Source organism: Mytilus edulis, chromosome 2 (genome assembly GCF_963676685.1).
Source record: "Mytilus edulis chromosome 2, xbMytEdul2.2, whole genome shotgun sequence".
Taxonomy (NCBI): Eukaryota; Metazoa; Mollusca; class Bivalvia; order Mytilida; family Mytilidae; genus Mytilus; species Mytilus edulis.
In genome coordinates this window covers 90,509,010-90,528,965 of record NC_092345.1, presented here as the reverse complement: position 1 = coordinate 90,528,965, position 19,956 = coordinate 90,509,010, and the positions used below count along the sequence as shown (strand labels likewise).

Genomic DNA, 19,956 nt, shown 5'->3' with positions numbered 1-19,956 from the left:
AAGAATAAGGAAGTTAAAATTGAAGCATTATCTCGTAAACAAAAGAATTACAATAATGGTCCCAAAAAACAGTCTTTGAAAAATGAAAAAGAGCAAACACAACACATAAAACTAAAGTAAAAAATCATTACAAACTCTTTTAAGAAACTATTAGGTGAAATCATGTGTAGGTGAAAAACATACCATCACTCCTCCACTAACGGCACCCTTTGCCCGCGGAAAGATATATGTAATAGCGTTATGTCTTTATAAGACTGTATGTTTTGTGCTATGCATTTCAGATGGTGAACGATTAGTGTGAAAGGTTGGTTGGTAGTATAGTATTTTGACTGTTTAAAAGTCACAAAAAAATATACTTACCATTGAAAACGACATTTGCAATAAGTGAAATGGGACTATATATCTTTCCTGCTTCCTTGAATAATGAGTATCAAAAGAAGTAAATTATGGGGTTTTTTTCTGTAATATAACATTTTATCTTTAGATTTTGTGTAATCGATATATTGGAATGTAAATTTTAAACCATGAGTATCAATCGTGTCCACTGTTCAAGGGATTTTTGATCTTTTTATCAGGTATGTTGTTTGTTATAATTTATAACACTATACTGGGTTATTTTATAAAGAAATGACAGTTGTATTATATAAACATTGACAGTATTGAGTTTCAAAATGACCACTATAGATTGGTTATATTCGGCAACATATAGTTCGTTCGATGATCAAATAAGTCTATCCTAAACGTATTTACACAAACGCACTAATTAATTTTGATCAATTAACTTGTAAATCTTCCTGATAATATTATGACTTATTTTAAAAAAAATGGTATCACTGTAGCTGTCATGAAACATTTACAGATTGTATTAAGGTCTTCTTTTTTAAATTGAGATTTAAGGGTGTAGCATATGGCGAAGCATAAAACACGATGATTGATGACGTAAACATATTAATAAAAGCTCAGTTCACTTTGTAGCAATAAAATTAAAATATTAACCGTTACAGAAGTTCCTTTGCTCAATAATGATATTTTAATGAGCAGTCATCTTGTTGGTAAGATTTCTGTGTGGACTCAGTTGTTCGTTCTGTCGTACGACAGGTGCAATATTAAACATTAATTGCATTTAACGTATTTCTGTTGGGTTTTTTCATTATTTTCATTCAACAACAATATTACACACGCTGTTAATAATTACTCCACTAATACGACTATCTCGGTTGAGGGTTCCCATTTCATTAGTACAATAAGTTAAACGAAGATGCAGGTAGTTAGACCGTATAGTGTTACATGTAGTCGTTAACAAACAATAGTAATATAACATCATCAAATAAATAGTGCCATTATTTTAATAAATTTAAACCATCTGCCGTTAAAAAGCAAAAGATTATCACAATTTCATAGCTCATCAGTTTGTTGTGCTTTCTTAGTTCTGTAAAACAAATCGGATATTTACAAGTTATTTTTTACTGTTAAACACTCGGGGAACCTTTTTGTAGCTATAGAAATCTTTCAAACGTTGCAATCATGAAAAATCGACAATGGTAAAGCAGTGATTGAATAAAGGTTGACTAGGTTCAATTTTTACTTGCTATGCTGTAGATGCAAATAAAACGTATATGTTTGAAATGTTTAAATAAAAATTCTGAATTTGAAATATATATATTGACTGACAAAGTGAACTTAGATGATTTTCGTCTCAAGGTCAGATACTTACCATTAATTTTGACAATTTGGAAAAAAATATTTACTTTTTTGCAAGCTGCTTACTATAATATGAAGTTATGTCAGAAGATTTTCTTGTCAAAACAATCATGCTCATTTGCGATTCTAGTCATTATTATAATTTGTTCCAAGGTAAATCCAAAGAAAACATTTTGATAAAGGTTTTATTAACATGTGACTCTAATACGAGTTTTGGGAGTACATTGTCTTTGTAGTTAGCAGCAACGATACAAGCCCTTTTTGGGGGAGGGTATGCTATAGTCTTGCGGACTGGTATGTTTATTTTTTTTAAAGGTTTTTTGTTTCGTCAGTTGAACTTTTTGTGATGGTTGTCTTATTGGCAATCCTACCACAGCTCCTTATTGTTATACAGTTGTAACGGGAAAATACATCCAACTTGTTATCCTTCCTATTGCAAACCAATTAGTTTGTGTCTTCTAAAAATAATGCTTTAATTCAGACTTGGTTTATTTTTACAATAATGATGATGTATTCTAATCATTGTATTGGGGATTTTAAGATGATCATTTTACGGATTGAAAACAATATGTTGATTCGTGCTTTATGTTTAGTTTGTTTGTTTTCAATAAATAGTTTATTTTGAACTTCTACCTATTCTAGGCTGTATCGCCATATATACCTTGTATATCCCACATGTATACTAATTCCTCGGGATAGGTTAAGCGGTCATATCAATATTCTTCGTGGTGATATTAAACTTTAAATTTATAAAACTACCTTTCTTAGTTTATAATTTGTTCTCATTTTATTTTATTTTAAGTTTAACATATATTAAATAGTTCCTTTCCCAACTATTTCATTCTGGTTGTTCCCTTTTCTCATAACTTATCACCATATCGGATCATAACGAATAAAAAGTTTGATATATCGCATCTAAATATCATAACTATGGATAAAACTATCATTTGATCTTATAATAGAACTGTGTACATAAGGAAACAGTAGTGTAAATATTTGAAGACTTGTTTTAGTAGTTTATGACATGGCTCCGGCTGATAACACATGCATCGACTAAACATTGTACTATCGATTTAACATGTCTTACCAGTACTTCAAGATGACTGTGAGAAATAGATTATATAATTTTTGTTATCTGAAGTATGTGTATGTCTTACTTTGATGAGTTTTAAAAACTTATAAAATCATGTTGTATCTAAAAATAGAAGTTAAGGACTGGAAATAAAACATCAAAACAAATAAAAACAACGAACATGCAATAGGTGGACCACAAATAGCAAAGTTTCACTGAACTACATAAAAAATATATAATTATGATATTTATAGAGTTAAATAATTGGTTTACATCGGGAGGGTCAATAAAAAGGTACATTGTTTTTCCCGTTTAAAGAAGCTGTGGTAAAAAAAAAGGCCACAGTAGTATACCGCTGTTCAAATTGGATTGCAAATGAGACAACCATCACAAAAAATCAACTGACGATATATCAGTGCAAAAGAGAAAATAGTATGGTATATATGACATGTATGATGTACTCAGTTTTTAACGGTTTTTAATTCTTGTAAGTAACCCCCTTTTTATTATAAATTTAAATCCGTAACGATTTAGTGTCTGTAATTTATTTGTAATGGACTGTCTTTTACATGGATTCTTAGTAGTTTTCAGGATGCTGTAGCTGCTGTTTTCGTGAAACAAAACATATCATCGGATTTTATTCACTTGGACGCCTAGGTATATGCAATGTTCATATTTGAAATTGTTTTTACCAAACCGAAGACATGAAATAGTGTTGAAATTATTTTTGAAAATATCAGCAAACTAATTATTTTGAATTGTTTCAGTATTGTAAAGTACGTTTGTAATTGTAGACGTTCATGAAGCGTGCAGGTTTTCTATATTTTAATATTATTTTATTGATGAACTCCATCTTCTATAGACCAACTTGAAGGCAAACAATAGGATTACTGAATACATGTTTATCAAATAAGAATGTTACTCACGCATTATGTGTAATAATTTGAGAATATGAATTTCCATTGTATAAAAGATTCAAATGAAAAGTAAACAATTTTCTTGTTAATGTTAGACAGGATTTTGATATTATTTTATCAATTGTAACCATAAAAATAAATACTTGTCAAACTTTTGTTGATAAATGTGGGTCTAACAGCTAAATTTCCTTGAACAAACTTTTATTTTACAAAAATACATTTATTTAAAAAAAGAAGGGTGTATTTTTTCGAATAAAATGATGAATTGGGTTGTTATCGGAGGTTTTAATAACTTAAACATCACGTTTGTACATCGAGGCAGAAAAGAACATATCATATATACAAACATGTATTAAAGACGATTCATAAAATTGTAAAGTGATTAAAGGGACAATTTTTCTTTCACCTGTTATTTATATCTATTTAAACGGTATAGGTCACAGTGAAAATTTTATTACATCCCAAAACAAATAATCACAAGACTATGCCATATTTGTACGATTTATTTGAGGTAAGGAATTTTCTTATATTTTATGTGGCCATTTTTTAACCTTACCTTTTTGGTTATTTTTTCAGAAAAATATACGAAAATTAATTGATATTAATTATGTTCCCCTGAATATATTATTTTCGTATACAATTATCAAGTTTTTATCGATGGCTTGAACAATAAAACAGTAAAAGTTGCTTCACACATGAAATAAAATTTGTCAGTTTAAATTGAGGATGTGAATGTAAAAAAATGTCATGGTTCTTTTCTGAGAAGGAAATTATTAGTTTCCTGAGTCATCTACAAAACCTTGTTTTTATTTGAATGCCAAGTTTCTGTGTATAATTGTGCTCATGGGAATGTTGATGGGTACAATGATATCACAAAAAAATCCCCCCCTACAAAAAAAGGTGCTAAGGATTAACATGATAAGAATGATATTCTAACGGTATCGTTCTGATGCAACTAGCGACCTACTTTTTGGCTATTTCAATAATTAGAATATCATTATGATACAGTATAACATTGTTTCTTGCAATAAACATGTTTGTCTTATCTTATTGCTAAATTGTTTTGAGTGTTGTGATAATGCGCATATATCAGTTTTTCCTTTTTATTGCTATATTTTTCGTGTTCATGCTGGGGTTGGTCTTTGCGTCCATCCGTCTGTCCCCCTTCATGTTAAAGTTTCTGTTATAAAAGGTAGATTTCCATTAAGTTGAAGTCCATGATCTTTCTAATTTTAATGCCAATTAGAGTTATGACCCCCATTGCACTGTCCACTGAATATAGAAAATGATAGTACGAGTGGGGCATCCGTGTGCTATGGACACATGTTTGATTATGTATGTAACAATCGTATTATATGCTCAGGTGAATTTATATATCATGATACTTATCCTGGAAGTGTTTAACAACCTTAACTGGCTTTACAACCCTCGCATGGTCAGTAGCTCGTGATACGTTTGCTCGTAATACGTTTGTTCAGGTGAATGTATTTATCTTAATTATCACGTGATACCTTTGTGATAGGTGTTAATTATCATGTGATATATGTACCTGCTTGTATTCCAATCTTCTGTTTTGTATTGTTATATATATTCTGTTAGCCTCTTGTTGTAGTGTATGCTGTCATAGTGGAAAAATAAATCTCGAATCCTGAATCTTGCAAACAATGCATGAGGCAGTTTCATCATTCGTTGTAGCACATGTCTCTGTTAAATAATGCCAACGCATAATGTACTGGCTGGTTGGGAAACTGACAGCCGACCAGATATCTCTTATACAGTAAATTTGATTCAAAAACATTTCTAAAATACATAACCTCTTCGAAATACAGATTTTTTTAAATGAGGACAATAATAACAAGGGAAATTGGTTATATCGAATGAGATGTGTTCAAGAAGCAAACACTTCATTTAAAAATGAATTTGATGGAAAGGTCTCCTTGGTTTAATTTCTTTTTAGAATGATTGTAGAAGTAAATCACCTCCTAGTGACAAAACAATAATAAAATAAAAATCTTTAGTATAATTGATTATTGTGACAAAGCACATTGTTTCCGTGCACATGTAGTACTCTGTAATGCTGATGACAGTTAAACGTGATGAAACCTATTTCTGAGTTCATTCTCTTTGCGTGTTAGACATGATAGCGGAAAATGAGAATCTGAAATGACAGTGAATTTTTTTATTAATTTTCTATTGTAAATAATCTCTATTTATACCCTGATATTGTTTTTTTTATTATAAAAGTGCATAAAAACTTTATACATTTGCTACTATCCTTAAACGTTTGTCTCTTTTTGTGAACTTATATGATAGTTTACTTGATTATACCAATTGTAATGTTAATATGTGTGAACTGTTTAAAGTTGTCAACTTGTTGGTGATGTCTATGGGTTAGAAAAGAGTCACTTAAAATACGTCATTGCTCGATGCCTTATAACTTGATATAAAAGAGGGACGAAAGATACCAGAGGGACAGTCAAACTCATAAATCGAAAATAAACTGACAAAGCCATGGCTATATATGAAAAAAGACAAACAGACAAACAATAGTACACATGACACAACATAGAAAACTAAAGAATAAGCAACACGAACCCCACAAAAAACTAGGGGTGAACTCAGGTGCTCCGGAAGGGTAATCAGATCCTGCTCCACATGTGGCACCCGTCGTGTTGCGTATGTGATAACAAATCCGGTAAATAGTTTAATTCGGTAGGTCACATTCATGAAAGGGAACGGGATTGTAGTAACGACGTAAGGAACATATCCGATATCATTTGTGAAACGGTTATTCCATAACGGTCTACCAACTCGTGATGGTGTCCGTAAAATTTACGAAGCTTTCTTGTGAGCAGCAACCCTCTATCGAGAAAAGTTAAGTGTCTTTTTTTTCGTCTTTTTTTTACTTTTTGCAACAAAATTTTCGATTTTGAATATCTTTTGAGTATATTACGTCTTCATTTTTTTAATCAAAGGATTGTTTGGAATTATTTCATTTAAATCAGAGGTAGAACGGAATAGGAAAGATAATACCCGACAACATGCACGACAATGTGGTAAAATATAAGCCGTTTTAATTTAGAATAAATAATAAGTTTAGTAGTTCTGAAGAAATGTTCATAGATCTAACTAAAACACAGTTTAAACCAACTTGAAGATTTCCAAAACTCATGTTTGACCAAATATAAATATACTTTCCATTGTAACAAGATGCATGAAGATCATTATCTGACGGCAATTAATAGCGAGAATAATGTATTTACGTTAAACGGACAAAAGAGGTTTCAAAAAGGGAGAAGGGGGGGGGGATTACATTTACTTCCCTTTAGATTGACTAAATTTGATTCAATTGCGTCCGTTTTTCATTGACAGTTTTCTTTCCTTGAACCACTTGATCAATTTTGCACAAACCTTGATGTTCATCTTCCTCTAGGGTCTGTATAGAATTTTACAGAATAGAGAATGATGGGTAAAACATAAACAATAATTATACACAAACAAAAATGCGGATTAGTGGACAAATTGAAAAATATAGGAAAGGTATGAACAATCAAATAATGCAGAAATAGCATTAAAAATAAAACATACAGATCTTCTTCCCTTCTAATATGCCAATAGTTCCGAGATTATAACATGAATCGTATGAAGCTATACAAACAAACACAGCCCAAAAATATACCAGTAAAACATAGTACTTGCATACAATATGTAATAAAGTCCCAGTTTTAAAGCATATGATACTTTACTTGATTATACCAATTGTAATGTTACTATGTGTAAACTGTTTAAAGTTGTCAACTTGTTAGTGATGTCTATGGGTTAGAAAAGAGTCACTTAAAATACGTCATTGCTCGATGCCTTATAACTTGATATAAAAGAGGGACGAAAGATACCAGAGGGACAGTGAAACTCATAAATCGAAAATAAACTGACAAAGCCATGGCTATATATGAAAAAAGACAAACAGACGAACAATAGTACACATGACACAACATAGAAAATTAAAAAATAAGCAACACGAACCCAACAAAAAACTAGGGGTGAACTCAGGTGCTCCGGAAGGGTAAGCAGATCCTGCTCCACATGTGGCACCCGTCGTGTTGCTTATGTGATAACAAATCCGGTAAATAGTCTAATTCGGTAGGTCACATTCATGAAAGGGAACGGAATTGTAGTAACGACGTAAGGAACATATCCGATATCATTTGTTAAACGGTTATTCCATAACGGTCTACCAACTCGTGATGGTGTCCGTAAAATGTACGAAGCTTTCTTGTGAGCAGCAACCCTCTATCGAGAAAAGTTAAGTGTCTTTTTTTCCGTCTTTTTTTTCACTTTTTGCCACAAAATTTTCGATTTTGAATATCTTTTGAGTATATTACGTCTTCCTTTTTTTAATCAAAGGATTGTTTGGAATTATTTCATTTAAATAAGAGGTAGAACGGAATAGGAAAGATAATACCCGACAACATGCACGACAATGTGGTAAAATATAAGCCGTTTTAATTTAGAATAAATAATATGTTTAGTAGTTCTGAAGAAATGGTCATACATGTAACTAAAATACAGGTTAAACCAACTTGAAGATTTCCAAAACTCATGTTTGACCAAATATAAATATACTTTCCATTGTAACAAGATGCATGAAGATCATTATCTGACGGAAATTAACAGCGAGAATAATGTATTAACGTTAAACGGACAAAAGAAGTTTTTTTAAAAAGGGAGAAGGTGGGGGGGGATTACATTTACTTCCCTTAAGATTGACTAAATTTGATTCAATTGCGTCCGTCTTTCATTGACAGTTTGCTTTCCTTGAACCACTTGATCAATTTTGCACAAACCTTGATGTTCATCTTCCTCTAGGGTCTGTATAGAATTTTACAGAATAGAGAATGATGGGTAAAACATAAACAATAATTATACACAAAAAACAAAAATGCGGATTAGTGGACAAATTGAAAAATAAAGGAAAGGTATGAACAATCAAATAATGCAGAAATAGCATTAAAAATAAAACATACAGATCTTCTTCCCTTCTAATATGCCAATAGTTCCGAGATTATAACATGAATCGGATGAAGCTATACAAACAAACACAGCCCCAAAATATACCAGTAAAACATAGTACGTGCATACAATATGTAATAAAGTCCCAGTTTTAAAGCATATTTCGTAAATGACACTTCCTATGTTATCGACCAGCAATGGTTCAGAAAGTGGTCTGATGCAAGACAAGATATCTGCCCCATTCAATATATATTATTAGTTACGCCCGTCAGTCCTGTCAATCTACTATTACATGTATTATTTTTTTCAATTATCATTAGATATGAAATGTATGTTTTGAACATCTTGCTTTTGTTCTTTCAACACAATTATCCATTTTCTACTTCTTTATTAGATGCTTAAATAATGTGTGCTGCGGTGTGCGGGGGAAACCATACTTTTGCAGAATTATTCAACTGCCAATCTTTTAAAATCCAATTTAAATGCAATCATAAACGAAACAACTGCATGCAATCTTTGTAAAGTAATGTGATGACACTGTAATCAATGCTAAGATTTACCTCATATAACAAGCACCTTATTGCATAAGTTATATTGATGACACATGACACTCCAGCTGATTACAATAGCGCAATGCAATATATCATTTGGTATAAATGATAAATTTTCATTGCAAATATATCTGTTTATAAATTATGTAATTGTATCAAACTAAGGTTGCAACTATCTGACATGAAGTTGAACCAAACTGGTTTTAGCTGTTCTTTTCTGATTCCCCGAAACGTTTTCTATAGTCTTTAATATGTTAATGTTGTTAAATGAATGTTCCTAATACATTAAGGTTTAATACTGAAAACAACACTGATTGAAAATTATGCTGATTTTTTTTATGAAAACAGATTGATATATTAACACTTGAGTGCAGGGCGGTCACTTGGCAACATGTCATATTTGACCAAATATATGACCTTTTTACATGTAGTTTATGTGCAATTAGATCTGAACCTAGGCCTAGCCCAAAAATATCTTTACACATTTAACTATTTTGTTAACTATAATGTGCTGTAAATATCATCAGTTAATCATTGACTTATATCCAAATATTAACAAGAAAATCTTAGTGCAAGACACTTTTTTTCTTTAAATGAGTCGCCTTTATAGAAATGACATGTTTGGGTCATGCGAATGAAAATGAGAGTAAATGAACCAATTATTCTTCTTATTAGACATCTTCGTTAAGGTGATCATACTGGAAAGAACATACTAGTCATATATAGCGTACATACTGAACATCGTTCTCATATAAGCCTATATTCTCTAATGAAGTTTATGAAAGACGTGACAGTAGAAACAATTATATTTTGAAACTCTGCAGTCTTATCATAGATTTACAATGTGATCAGTTTAAAAATTTAAACTTGTTGCCTTTTGTTAGCTATTATTCGTGTGTTTCTTTGTCAATTATGTTCTCCTATTTATTTATATTATAGTCCTGTAATGTTGTGTTGTCATTTTAATGTTATATTTCACATGGCCATAACAGAGGGAGGTTTGGCATGCCACAAAACCAGGTTAAACCCACTATTTTTTCCTTTACAAATGTCCTGTACAAAGTCAGGAATATGGCCATTGTTATATTATAGTTCGTTTCTGTGTGTGTTACATTTTAACGTTGTGTTTCCGTTGTGTCGTTTGTTTTCTCTTATTTTTGAGTGTGAATTCACATTACTATAAGACGAATCACGGTACTTATCTATCCCAAATTCATGTATTTGATTTTGATGTTATATTTGTTATTCTCATAGGATTTTGTCTAATGCTTAGTCCGTTTCTGTGTGTGTTACATTTTAATGTTGTGTCGTTGTTCTCCTCTTATATTTAATGCGTTTTCCTCAGTTTTAGTTTGTTACCCCGATTTTGTTTTTTGTCCATGGATTTATGAGTTTTGAACAGCGGTATACTACTGTTGCCTTTATTTTCCAAACGTCATATTAAGTCAATATATGTATACAAATAAGAAGACTCCATTTTAGTTTCAAACCTAAGAAAACTTCATTTTAGTTTCAAACCATGGTAAATTTAGGTCTTTGCGTGTCCTTTTAAACAAGGAAATGGGGGTTGCACTCCAATGGGATAGCAACCCAAATACACCATCAATTGAAGATATTGATAGATTAACAGAAGACATGTTTCGATACAATATGTCAAGGTCTTTATCGACGGTTATCTTAAACAGTTGTCAATCAAATTACAAACTGTCTTACATATATGCCATCTGCAAGACAATTTCAATCGTCATAAACAGAACGAAAACATTTACTACTGCGAATGTAGAATGCAAGACAGATAATCCAAAATTGCGATGCCACATAATTATAATATATTGACACACTAGCAATTCCTTAGTCAACTAGATATGTGTTAATCGTCAACAAATAAAGCCAAAACACTTATGAAGATTCCTTTTAGCGCATATATCAAAATGTGTATTTCTATTGTTTCATTTATGAAAATGTTTAATACATTGTTGTTTGAACGATTAGATATTATGTTTTTGAACAACTCAAATCAATGTTATCCAGTCTATTTAACCTTATATTTTTTTGTCTGGACACATCCAGATATATCTCTTCCTGAAAGCATATATTCTTCAGGGTAAATCCGACTTTCTTGTTGAAGAAGAGAACATGGTTCTTTGTAACCGATCTTGTTACTAATATGAATGCGGTTGTCACGTAATTCAGATGCCTTCATTTCTAGCAAAAGTTTGAAAAGCTAAATACATAACTATTTCACAGAATTGAAACCAAAAATTATCGATACATGACAATCGAGATTGTGCAATGTTAACTTTGGCTGATAGAGTTGTATAAGATCAGGTTCTTGAACTCCGAAAATACCAATATGATCACTTTATAGTTTTAAAAATCCAATGGTGGCCTCGGTCGCCAAGTGGTTTGACTACCTTTTATATCACTAGAGTTCGAATTTCGCACGTGACAGGTGCGCTTGACTCCAATCTTAATTGATTAGGATTGTCATGTGTTTCTCTTCAGGAATTTTGGCTTCCTCCATCAATGAAAACTGACCGCCACGAAAAAGCACAATAGTGATTAAAGTGGTGTTAAATTCCCATAAATCAATCTATTATTATATAGTTTTATTCATTTGTTTTTACTTTTTAGGAGCATTTAAAATGAATCCTGTATTTTTACTTGCATTCTTCTTCCTTGAAGCATTTGGGGTAAGTCATTTTTTCTTTTTGCTGATGTAATTTCTACTTGCTTGAGCATATATTTTGTTCATACAGGCTCCTCGTTATTTTCGTATCACATATATACGTTTTAGCGTCAATTTGGTTATATTTTTTTTCAAAATAAGCAACGTTATATCGCTGATGAATTAGTCACTTGCAAGTGAAAAATTTGCCCTCATTAAATCCGTATTCATGTGACCTTCAATTTAACCCATTAGCTAGGGATTGGTAAAGCGTGCATAAGTTGTGTTCATTCATTAAAAGTAAAATAATGTCAACATTGAAAGTGAAACAAAGGTTAATCATTTCGTTAACTGAATCTGATGAACAAAAATTAAATCATTCTTATACAGGTAAAAGCGTTAATAAAGTTATTTTTAACATATAAAATGAAATCAAACAGTCCTATAAAAATTCCCATAGCACGAGGTCAAATGCTATTTATATTTATATTTATATCGGGTTATGTAACCGTCGGTAGTATTTGGAGGTCATCTTGATAGTTAATTAGATGGCGTCTACACTAAAACACACACAACATTATGATATATATTATCGAGTACATGTTTTGTTAACTATTCATTTCAGACTTATTGTAATTTAGATATTCTTTTTATATGTTATAAATCAAATATACCATTCTGTAAACATGAACGTGACAGCTAATGCCCCTAAAACATTCAATATATTTGATAGAAATGGCTATTTTAAGTCTTTCTCCAAGCCTGAGAGATCGTCATGTTTATAGTAATTTTCTTATTGCAATAGTTTTGGGCAAGACTATACAGATTTTCTAGAAATTTTGCAATGAAATATATATTTCAACACTTTTCAATGAATGCATCTGCAGTAGAAAGAATAGATTTTTGCAGTATTACATTTTGTCTGTGGTAATGTGTGCATTTGTTTACTTTGCACATCGGTAGGTAACGGTCTGTATAGAAGCTTACGTGTTTCGTTGGTATCTACTAGAATACAGATGTTATAGTATATACGTTATAGTTCAGTTTCAAATAAACTAATCATAAAATTGATGAGCTTGATTTGCATACAAACTATTCACATGTTTATGGTGACTCCCTTCCTTCACTACTTATGTTTAGTTTTACTGTTTATCTCATATAAATGAATAAAATTCAAGTTCTACGGAAACAAACAATAAACATCGTGAATAATTAATTTACAATTTAATACAATTGCTTTGATTTTAAATCTTGATAATGTAGACATGGCACTTCTCTTTAAGGGTGTTGTAGACATTACATTACCTGAACAAAATCAAGGCATTGGTGAGGCTAATCAAACATGCACACAACTTATTGAAAAGGAACAAAATACAAAAAACGGTAAGCATGTCTAATCCAAATCCTTTTATGAGCAATTTGATTTACCAAAAGTCCGTAAATTATTCATATTGAATATTTTTCCATGTCCTCTTCTTCAAAGATGATTCCAATTTCATAAATTTAGAAATAAATATTTCAGCGACACAAGAATTCATCGTTGGATATTCTGATAAAACCCCTCCCTTCCCTAAAATAGTCCGTCATAGTCTCCAGCATTTTTTCTTCGAGAAACTAAAAATATTCATATTGCATTTTGTTTGACCTTAAGTTATGATGAATGTTGTCGAAATTGTTAAGCATGAGTTCTTGTCGTACTGATCGACAGTAGATCTAGGCGGAATACAGTGTATCAAGCAAATATGTCAGAAATTAAGACTCTCTCTCTAGCATTGCTTTATTCTTATAACTCATGTACATACATTTATTTCAACAAATTTTCAGATAGTTTCTGTGAAAGGGTTTGGGATACGATATCATGTTGGCCACCAACACCACCTGGAAGTTTGGCAACCATACCATGTCCAAGTTATCTCAATGGTTTTAATACTGCAGGTAAATACATTAAAACAGATCGGGCGCACAAAGATAAAAAAAAACCAAATTATTCACTCACTAGTGATAACATATTTGAAATCATAAATCCATTTTCATAAGATATAACGTCTTTGAAGCTAATATGAAAAAATGTGTGTTACTAATTCAACATTTTGAAGTACTTGTTCAAACGAAGGATGTTATAATTGGTAGTTAAAAAGTATGATGCCAATTTCCGTTCTTACTAAACAAAAAACCTTCGTCAGGTTCACTCGAAGCTAAAAGTTTGGAATCATTTGAGAGTATATAACCAACAAAAGTATCTGCCACTCAAGCTGAGTGACTTCTTAGATATAATTTAGTGTAAGCACAATTTCAAGAATTTTCGATTTTGTTTTCTTCCAATGTTTCATATCATTGAAGTAAAATGTTAATTCAAGATCATATAGACAGTGTTGGTACCAGAGCAGCGAATACGGTATCATAATGTAAATGATTACAGCATATTTGGTATTTTAGCTTTTGCACACAAATATTGTACCGGTAATGGAACATGGTTTTACCATCCAGTTCTAAATCTGACGTGGACTGATTACACAGACTGTCCATATACTTCAATAATGGAAGACATACCAGAGTTAATTAAGGTATGGATGACTTAATATACAGAAAGAAATGTTAAATATGAAATACTAGTATTCTGTTTTCTTTATATTCAGATATTTGACCTCTGTTTGTTTGGATGCTGGGTATGTTGCCTGACTGACGTATACCGAGGTTTAGTATTTTTGGATTGAGTTTAATCTGTTCTCCTCTTTCTTTGGAGATGGCGTCGTACGTCTTCCTTTGCTCGTTATACTCCAACAGAGGGTGTCTACTGGTTTACCTCTGTTAATTCTTTTATCCATCCATCAGTCCGTTTCATTAAATTTTCGTCGCATTTTTATCTGAGGTACTCAAACTTATCGTGAGCATGCTTTAACGTGACTGTGAAGCATTTTGGCATCCAGTCTTCTTCAACTTCTTGTGAACCGCATACTTACTTATTCTTACAACTAATGGTCAGGTATTGAAATGTAGTCGCAGTTAGCTCTGGGAATATCAGTTAGAGCTTCTGAAATTAAGTATCGAACATGCAATCCTGTGCAATACGTTTTCGCATCTAATGCTCACCAAATTCCTGTTTAGAGAAAACTGATAACAGGGTTGTCTGTAACCCGGTTTTGTTTTTTCTCTATCGATTTATGAATTTTGAACAGCGGTACACTACTGTTGTCTTTATTTATCATAATCTGAGACCGACTTCATACATACACAATGTTTTAGTGGTACTGCAAAGTTTAGTAAGTCCCAAACATACACTTTTATATATTATGGTTAATGCAATTTAGATGAAATATTTAACGGAATATATTGTAAAATTCAAAATTCGTGAGTTCTCGAATAGTTATCTGATAGAATAATCATATATATCCTTTACATGTGTAAAATTTAGAAAAAAGAACATTTTTTTTTGTTTCCAAAATTGAAAGATGATTAATTTTCATTTATCAGACATGATATTTTTCGTGTATTCAAAGATACAGTACTTTATTGGTTTTGACTGAATTGTAAAAACTGAGATTTAAATTGATATATATGAATTGACGATAACAGAATTCCTTCAAATTGCTTTTAACACTTTGCTATTGTATTCTTGATCAGTTTAAAACAAACATGACTTAGCGAAATGTCTTTCTTTGTTCTTGTTTAATTCTCTTTAAAAGAAACATAAGTTTTGAAATTATTAATATTTTTTATTGATAGGATATCGTAATTTAATTGTATTCCAAAGAATCCGATATAATTGAAATTGTGCTAATGTATTGTGTTGAATACTTGTGGTGAATTACCCAAGATTGTTTTCTCTAACTGTTAGAAGTGCTGTGTTTGAAATGCATATCTTTACGTACAGTTCTTTGTGATGAACGTTTTGTTGAATATTTTCCCCAAAGGGTAGACATTTCGAATAGTCATCGTATTACTGTTAGACAATATTTGACCTGCAGGTATGTCTAACGTACTTACATAATTTTAACAACACTATTCATGTACATAAACGTCCATTATTGTGAACACAAAAAGAATCTTTTTATTATCAACATGTTTTATGTCTTGTGATGACTTTTCAACTCTTCAACGTGTCGTTTAGGTCCAGGTTTTTAAATATTTTGGCCTGAAACATTACTGAAACATCATTAATTGTCGTAAACTAGTATCGATTGATTTGATGAGAAGCGTACTGAGAGGCGAACGAAATCGCAAAGCGTCGTATAATGTTTCAATCATATGAACATGTGTTGTTTTACAGTTTTATTGAAATTATGTTGACGTCTTCGTGTGTTATTTTGATTTAGTTGTACTTTAACTTGTGTATATAATATTGTTACCCTTGGAAAATGTCACTTTATTTTACAGAAACATATGCCCTACATCAGACTGGTGTTTAACATAGGTTATGGAATTTCTTTAGTGTCACTTGTGTTAGCCACAACGCTGATGATTGCATTCAGGTAAAAAAAACATATCATGACAGTAGCGCTTTTACCATTTTTTGCCATTTGACTACGTACTTTCCGTTTAAAGTTTTCCTCATAGTTCGGTATTTTTGTTATTTTACACTGCATACGGTAGATATCATTTGCTGCTAAGCTATTGGAAATAAGTGCGTCATCATGCGCTGATCTTGTGTTGAAAATAGATTGAGATCAAACTACAAAAGTGTAAATACGCAGTCGATCGGTTGACGGGTACATTTATGCTTGATCTGATGTTCTAGTTCTTAAATTGGTTTTAACAATAATGTTGATGTTTCTTAATGTTTGAAATTTTGATAAGACTTGTATTAAGTAATAATAATTTGCCCATAATTTATAGACCGTAGTACTTAAAATATTGCAATCCTGTATGGGTCGATTTTACATAGTTAAATAAAATCGTATAATAAAAAAGCAAAATGAGGTTGTTAAATTTGATGTATGCCTTTTTGTGCTTCTTTGTTACATTTGTTTGTTTTATAGTGATTAAGATGATAACACAATGATGACTGCTGTATCCCTATTTTTGACAGAATTGTTAAAATTGAGATTTAAATTAGAGTTTTTAAATTTTCAACCTGTCACCTTTTGTTAGCTATTATTCGTGTGTTGGTCCTATATGTTCTCCCATTTATTTGTATTGTAGTCCTATCATGTAATGTTGTCATTTTAATGTTATATATTTAACATTGCCATTAAAGCGGGAGGTTTGGCATGCCACAAATCAAGGTTCAACCCACCATTTTTTTACATGTCCTGTACCAAGTCAGGAAAATGGCCATTGTGATATTATAGTTTGTTTCTGTGTGTGTGTTACATTTTAATGTTGTGTGTCGTTGTGTTGTAGTTCTCCTCTTATATTTGATGTGTTTCCCTCAGTTTTAGTTTGTAATCCGGATTTGTTTTTTTCTCAATCGATTTATGAATTTCAAACAGAGATATATACTACTGTTTCCTTTATTTGACATTTTTACCTATTCTGTCTGGGGTTCGTTCACGCATCGTTGTCAATATAATTAAAGAATTTGATGCGACTGTCATATAAATTAGAGGTTTAGCTAGCTATAACACCAGGTTCAATCCATCATTTTCTACATAAGAAGACGCCTGTATAATAAAAAAAAATTATCAAAGATACCAGGTTTATAATTTTGTACGCAAGACGCGTGTTTCGTCAACCAAATACTCAACGGTGGTGATAGATTTAAAAAGATTAAGAAGCTATATAAAATACGAAATTTAAGAGCATTGATGACCCAAAATTCTATAAAAACCCATGCTAAAAGTGAACGTTTGTTAAGTTGTGTTGAATATAGTCATCGATAATGAAACGCATTTTTTTCAATTTATGCATTTTTAAAATGCATAACAACTAAGGCATTTGAGAAAATACCTTAAGTTTTCAGGCATTTTATAAAATGCCCTTTAGAATATACTTGTAACAAATTGAAATTGTCATGATGATTACTACTTTTGTAACTTAACGCTGCTTTGGTCGTTTATAAGCTTTTCATTGTTTTATGTATAAAATGCCGGTATCTTAGATGCCTTTTTAGAAAATGTCTGAACGACTCCAGCATTTTATTCAAAATCTAATTTTTTAGGCATTTTACGAAGTGACATTGTATTAATATTAATTATAATGCCTGTCAATGTTTGTCATTTTATGAATTGTCATAAATTTTGTCATTTTATGAATTGTCATAAATTTTGTCATTTTATGAATTGTCTTAAATTCTGTCATTAAACAAAATGCTTAAATAAATAAAATGCCTGTTGAAGTAGCTTTACTATTCCTGTATAACAATTAAAACCAAAAAATCATCTGCACTCCTGACATATGACGTACAACATCCCACCTGATTATTATCAAAAGGACATATACTGTCAAAGACTGAAAACAGTATTAACAACTTAAACACGTCAAACAGCTGCAGTAATGTCATAATTTTACTTTTGACAATTGGAATCGATTTAAATCAATTAAGGAATAATACGTCCATTATCCCAGTTTTTATGTGGAATGATACATTTACGCAAGTCTTAGTGATAGAATTAAAATTAAGATATTAAATTATTATATATTGACAATAAACTAATCTTTAGAAGATAACAGTTCCATTTGTCGACAATAAAAGATTGAATTAATAATAAAGCCAAAGTTTAAATCATATATTTGTCGGTAATCTAATATGAATGAAAGGAGGTATGAATCATACTGTACATCACGACGAAGTTCTTATTCTGGCAAGTATACGTATATACTAAATTGTATGGTCGATGTAGTCATATTCATTCAGCTATAGCGTCCCCAAATGCATTAATTGCTTTTTATCCTCGGTTCAAAATAAGGCATTTCTACCCAAGAAAAAAATTACCTAAGTCGTATTTTGGCAACTCTTTCAGAAATTTAGACCCCCAATGCTCTTCAACTTCGTACTTTATTTTCTTTTTAATGTATTTGGTTCGAGCGTTACTGTTGAGTCTTTTGCAGACGAAATGGACGTCTGGTGAAAAAAAAATTGGTCCTAGTTTTTATGATGAGTTTATTCTAATATTTTTTTTATTCATGTTTCTGTTTAATTGCCTTGTCAAAAACGAAGATAAAAAATAAAACATCGGTAGAAATTCCACTCAATTTAAAGAATTACTTTACTTCAACAAAATGGTTTTATTTTAATATTGAATGATCCTGTTGAAGACACGCTTTCATTAAACCTTTCGTTTGTATTTCAGGCGTTTGAGATGTCCACGGAATACAGTTCACATCAATCTTTTCATATCATTTATCTTGCGAGCATCAATATCCTTTATGAAAGAAAACCTTTTGGTAAATAGTGCTGCTTTTGCCAGTGACGTTAAAGAAGTTAATGGTAAATTACAATTTATAATGGAAGGAACGGTGAGTATATTGAACACTTCTGCTTATTTCATAAGGTTGTTAGATATAAGGAGATATTGTATGAGTGTTAATGAAACAAACCTCCTTCCGAGTCACAATTTGTAAAAAGTAAACCATTATAGTTCAAAGTGGAGCATTGAACAAGGCGCATTGGCTCAAATCGAACAACAAGCTATAAAAGCCTCCAGCAATGACTTGTGTTAAACCATTCCAACAGGAAAAACAAACTACTAGTATATAATCGACATAATAAAAGAACTAGAAACACTTACTAACTACTGTTATTGCCTGAATAGTAGTAAATATTGTACAGAGTAGATAAATACAATACGCGAGCTTGCTAATGAAATATTTATTCTACGAGAAATATTATTCAAACAATATGCATGGCATGGCCGTTTTATTTTTAAAAACGCTAGACAAAAACCTCTTTTAAACATGTTTACCACTGATGGCGTCATTTTATTCGGACCACATTCGCACTTTTACAATACAGTAACTGTACAATTATTGACTTAATTTGAAGTCAACCGTTACTATTATTAGTTTAAACAGTATTTATTAATAAAAATCTACAAGAATAAAGTATAACAATGTTACATGAAGTTCGAATACCGTTACTATTATTGCAAGGAGACGTTG

The 19,956-nt window shown here is 31.2% G+C and overlaps 1 protein-coding gene across 4 annotated transcripts in view; it reads left to right on the top strand.

Moving 5' to 3' along the window:
- LOC139513387 (secretin receptor-like) overlaps nucleotides 1–19,956 on the top strand; it is a 47,662-nt gene that overhangs the window by 17,575 nt on the left and 10,131 nt on the right. For 2 of the 4 annotated variants that reach the window (XM_071301806.1, XM_071301805.1), the window contains exons 2-7: nucleotides 11,886–11,944; nucleotides 13,203–13,302; nucleotides 13,744–13,854; nucleotides 14,356–14,483; nucleotides 16,294–16,388; nucleotides 19,149–19,314. In XM_071301806.1, the coding sequence (XP_071157907.1) occupies nucleotides 11,886–11,944; nucleotides 13,203–13,302; nucleotides 13,744–13,854; nucleotides 14,356–14,483; nucleotides 16,294–16,388; nucleotides 19,149–19,314 (659 nt within the window). Of the gene's footprint in view, nucleotides 1–481; nucleotides 576–4,054; nucleotides 4,202–11,885; nucleotides 11,945–13,202; nucleotides 13,303–13,743; nucleotides 13,855–14,355; nucleotides 14,484–16,293; nucleotides 16,389–19,148; nucleotides 19,315–19,956 lie in introns of those variants that run through there. The other 2 variants (XM_071301807.1, XM_071301808.1) reach the window with 2 other exon arrangements.